The sequence below is a fragment of the Micropterus dolomieu genome, linkage group LG20 (assembly GCF_021292245.1).
Source record: "Micropterus dolomieu isolate WLL.071019.BEF.003 ecotype Adirondacks linkage group LG20, ASM2129224v1, whole genome shotgun sequence".
In the NCBI taxonomy this organism is placed as follows: domain Eukaryota; kingdom Metazoa; phylum Chordata; class Actinopteri; order Centrarchiformes; family Centrarchidae; genus Micropterus; species Micropterus dolomieu.
Window position 1 is genome coordinate 10,118,669 of NC_060169.1, and position 3,365 is coordinate 10,122,033.

The window sequence follows — 3,365 nt, forward strand, 5'->3', positions numbered from 1 at the left end:
TCTCCTCTCTCTGCCTTCACAAACCCTGCTTAGTGTTTAATAATTCACACAGTGTAGCCCACAGTCCAGGCTGTGTGCCATGGACAGACACTGTAGGAGGGAGGGTTTTCTGATGGTTTTGCTCTCTTCTGAGATATGAGATGGACATTAAAAGGATTGTCTCTGATTATGAAACACAATGTGAGTGGTGATTACCCACGCAGCTATGAACTAAGCAGATGAGTGCATTTGCCCATTGTCTGGATGGCAGTAAATACTTTACAGCTGTCCTAGCTGGCAACATCTCATCAGTTTCTTGTCTGCAAACATTTAAACAAAACTGAGTGTCTATTTTAAATAAAATATGTTTAATGATTTCAAACAATGAAAAAACAAAGTTTAAGTTTTGTTTCAAAGTTCATTCTTGACCTCGTAAACAACAATCTCACCTTGTTGGAGGACCACAATGGATATGTCTTTTTACTCCTTGATGATTGTAACTTCTGCTGCAAAGAGGTATTATGTATTTTTAATCATAATAAGTGTAATTAATCAGTCAACCGTAAGGTCCATTTAGTCGCTGTTCTGGAGCTTTTCAGCTATAGCATATTATCCTCATGGAGTTTTCTCACCTGTGATCGAATTGTAGGTGTTCAAATTTGAGCATTATACCTTTTTAAAAACAGACATTTTTACTGCACAGGTGGACATTATAATCACATTCCATCAAGGCGTGCCTTTTTCAGGGAACTATTGTCAGTACCTGGTATGTTTTACTTGGACACCTAAATGGAGAGGAGCCATCATTACTGTTTTCAGTTTCACCTGTGCTCGTTCTACCATAGTCAGACTATATGAAAAAAGGTCTATTTAATGATGTTTTTACTAAACATAAACACGACTTGAAAGCATAAACTGGCATTAATTTTTCTCCATCATTACATTTGGATGGAGTCAGGCAAGCTGTTTAAGCTAACACTAAGCTATCTTGTTGCTGGCAGTAGCTTCATATTTATGTCATCTGACTTTCAGCAAGAAATCTGGGCACTTACTCCAACAGGAGTAAATACTTCATCTGTTGTGGACTATTTTTAGTGGTGGATTAATACACCATTTGCCTAAGGGATTGACTCAAAATAAACTACAGTGCCCATCTATTTCATAATGGAGGAACTTTTCACATGTCAGTATATGGCTCATTTATGTGTTTTTATTAGTTTTGGGACAACAATAAATGTACTGACTGACTGACCATATAACTGTTTCAGTTTCAGGGTACTGGGATTATAAATGCTTTGACTCACTGTCATACTTGAATACAATGGCCACATTGTTAAGGTATTTGGTAATGCCTGTGCTTTCCCTACTATAATAATTCCAAATCTCTGTTGTGAAGAAGGCCAATGTAGGTCTATGGCACAGAGCAATAAGCTTTATCAGGCTTTGGCTACATACAAAATATCACCAGCTTCTCCTTTTATTATGTTTTGTGATGTATTTATTTTAAAAGAAGGGATTCAGCTCCTCTTCAAGCCAGTATTTAACTTGTTAGCACTTTATTTATAAGTCAGGGAGGCAGAGTATGCTAACATGAGATGATAGCATTAGCTCTATAACAGACTAAGAATATCAATCTAAACACATGAATACCAATATTCCTGCAAAATATGTTCACACTTGTTTGAACTATTGAGAACACAAGAAACACTGCTCACACTAAGAATTTATTAACACTGTACAAGACATTATATAAGACATTCAGACACCATTTTACATTCATATCTACTGTAAGAGCATCTGGGTTGCTATGACTACCAACTTTCCTGTCAAATTAAACACCACAACCTTTTCAACACGAACATACCTCTGTCACAGAAACCCAAAGTAAGCTTTTTTTTTTTACACTTAGAGGTATGTGTATCATAGTTTTCCACTGTTGTGTATGGATGTCCTTGAGTTGGGCCATTACAGAGCGGGTTGAAACCCCACCAGTGGAGCAGAAGCATTTCCGCACACTGAGTGTCAAAGCATGCTAGTTTGTGCAGAAAGGATTCTGTTAGACTGATGGGGGGCAGGCGGGTAGACAGACTGTGGATGTTTCTAGCAGATGCCCGCCTTTTTTACTTGGTGAGATTCTTTACCAACTCCAGCTCCTCCACTGGTTTCCACTGCTGATTGATGGTGATGAGCTGCGGCAAAATGCCAGAAACAACATAAAAACATTTTTTAGCTTCACCTGATCTATTTGCAAGTGTTGCGTCAACTTAAAGTGAGAGGTAAGAATAGCTGCACGGTAGTATGTACCAGCTTGTACTGCACCATAACATCATTACTCTGATGTAACAGTGGGCTGGTCCTAAATTGATAACATTTCTTCTTCAGTGACTCAGCAGAATGCAGTTTGTACTTATGTGCCAAAAATGATAATAAAAAGGCTTAATAACCACCATCTAATCATAATAATGTTATGTAATGTTAGGTATGTTAGACATTACCTTTTGGGGTTTTGATGGGTCCACTCTCTCCCATGGTTCTGGGTTTCTTGTCTTATTCAGACTAAAAATTGTGAATAAAAATGTTATATAACCATTAAGCTTTTCTTACATGCCAGAGGCGGATAGATGTCAGATTAAAGTGCAATTTATAGTACTTTGTATTATTAAATAAATACAGTGGAATATCATTTTATCAAAACACTCACATGACATCAGGTTTAGTAAGGAGAAAGTAGATCGAAGCAGAGGTGGCACCTGTTGCAGCAAAAGCCATGAACCCTATCAGAGGGATCAGCTGGAAGACACATTTTAGAAAAATAAGTTTTTTAATCCAAAACATAATATTAACATATCTCAAATCATATATCGGCTACAAATTCAATATTTCAAAGTTACTTTTAACATAGTAAAACTGTAAACATCCTCACCTCCTTTTTCTTCCTCAACATTTGGAAAAATCCAACCATTTTTCTAATTTCTCAAATACCTAAAGACAAATTGATATTTCCTCTTTACAATGACGCTGAGTCCATTAAATTAAAAACAGCAAGTCACAGAGGCAGCTGCATGTGACAGGTCTTACCTGTTGTTGCTGTAAAGTCCTTGATGTCTCTCAGCGCAGCATCCGGTGACTCCGAATGATGTAGGCTGATGACAGTTCGTACGAGGTGAAAGGCACGTAGACACACACAGCTTCCTGCACTAAAATGCAACAGTGGATTCCAATTCGTCAACAGATCCACTAAGCAGATGATCAATAAATTTTTTGAGTGTGCAGCGTCCTCTTGTGGCCACATCTGAGAACTGAAGGCCAGTGGCTGGCAGATGGTTTGAAGTGCTGATCTCAAAACAGTAGGTGCTTGTCAGTGACAAAAATACCATAAAATACAG

General features: G+C 37.7%; 1 protein-coding gene across 2 annotated transcripts; it reads right to left on the reverse strand.

Moving 5' to 3' along the window:
- Positions 1-1,690: 1,690 nt before the first annotated feature.
- On the reverse strand, positions 1,691-3,169 carry lg20h15orf48 (linkage group 20 C15orf48 homolog). 2 transcript variants are annotated; one of them, XM_046031855.1, is made up of 5 exons: positions 3,058-3,169; positions 2,903-2,961; positions 2,681-2,769; positions 2,475-2,535; positions 1,691-2,168 (listed from the first exon to the last, which is right to left on the reverse strand). In XM_046031855.1, exons 2-5 carry the CDS (start codon positions 2,939-2,941, stop codon positions 2,100-2,102), a joined length of 258 nt encoding a protein of 85 aa, XP_045887811.1. In that variant the 5' UTR covers positions 2,942-2,961; positions 3,058-3,169; the 3' UTR covers positions 1,691-2,099. The 2 variants fall into 2 exon arrangements, with proteins under 2 accessions (XP_045887811.1, XP_045887812.1); XM_046031856.1 differs by lacking the exon at positions 3,058-3,169 and having other exon boundaries at positions 2,903-3,050.
- Positions 3,170-3,365: the final 196 nt, after the last annotated feature.

What these genes read in the sequence shown, in the direction of transcription:
- lg20h15orf48 (XM_046031855.1), bottom strand. Translation starts at nt 2,941, where the DNA reads ATGGTTGGATTTTTCCAAATGTTGAGGAAGAAAAAGGAG. An exon ending in TGTTGAGGAAGAAAAAGGAG is followed by an intron (nt 2,770 to 2,902) that starts GTGAGGATGTTT and finishes TGTGTCTTCCAG; the next exon opens with CTGATCCCTCTGATAGGGTT. An exon ending in CTTACTAAACCTGATGTCAT is followed by an intron (nt 2,536 to 2,680) that starts GTGAGTGTTTTG and finishes CACAATTTTTAG; the next exon opens with TCTGAATAAGACAAGAAACC.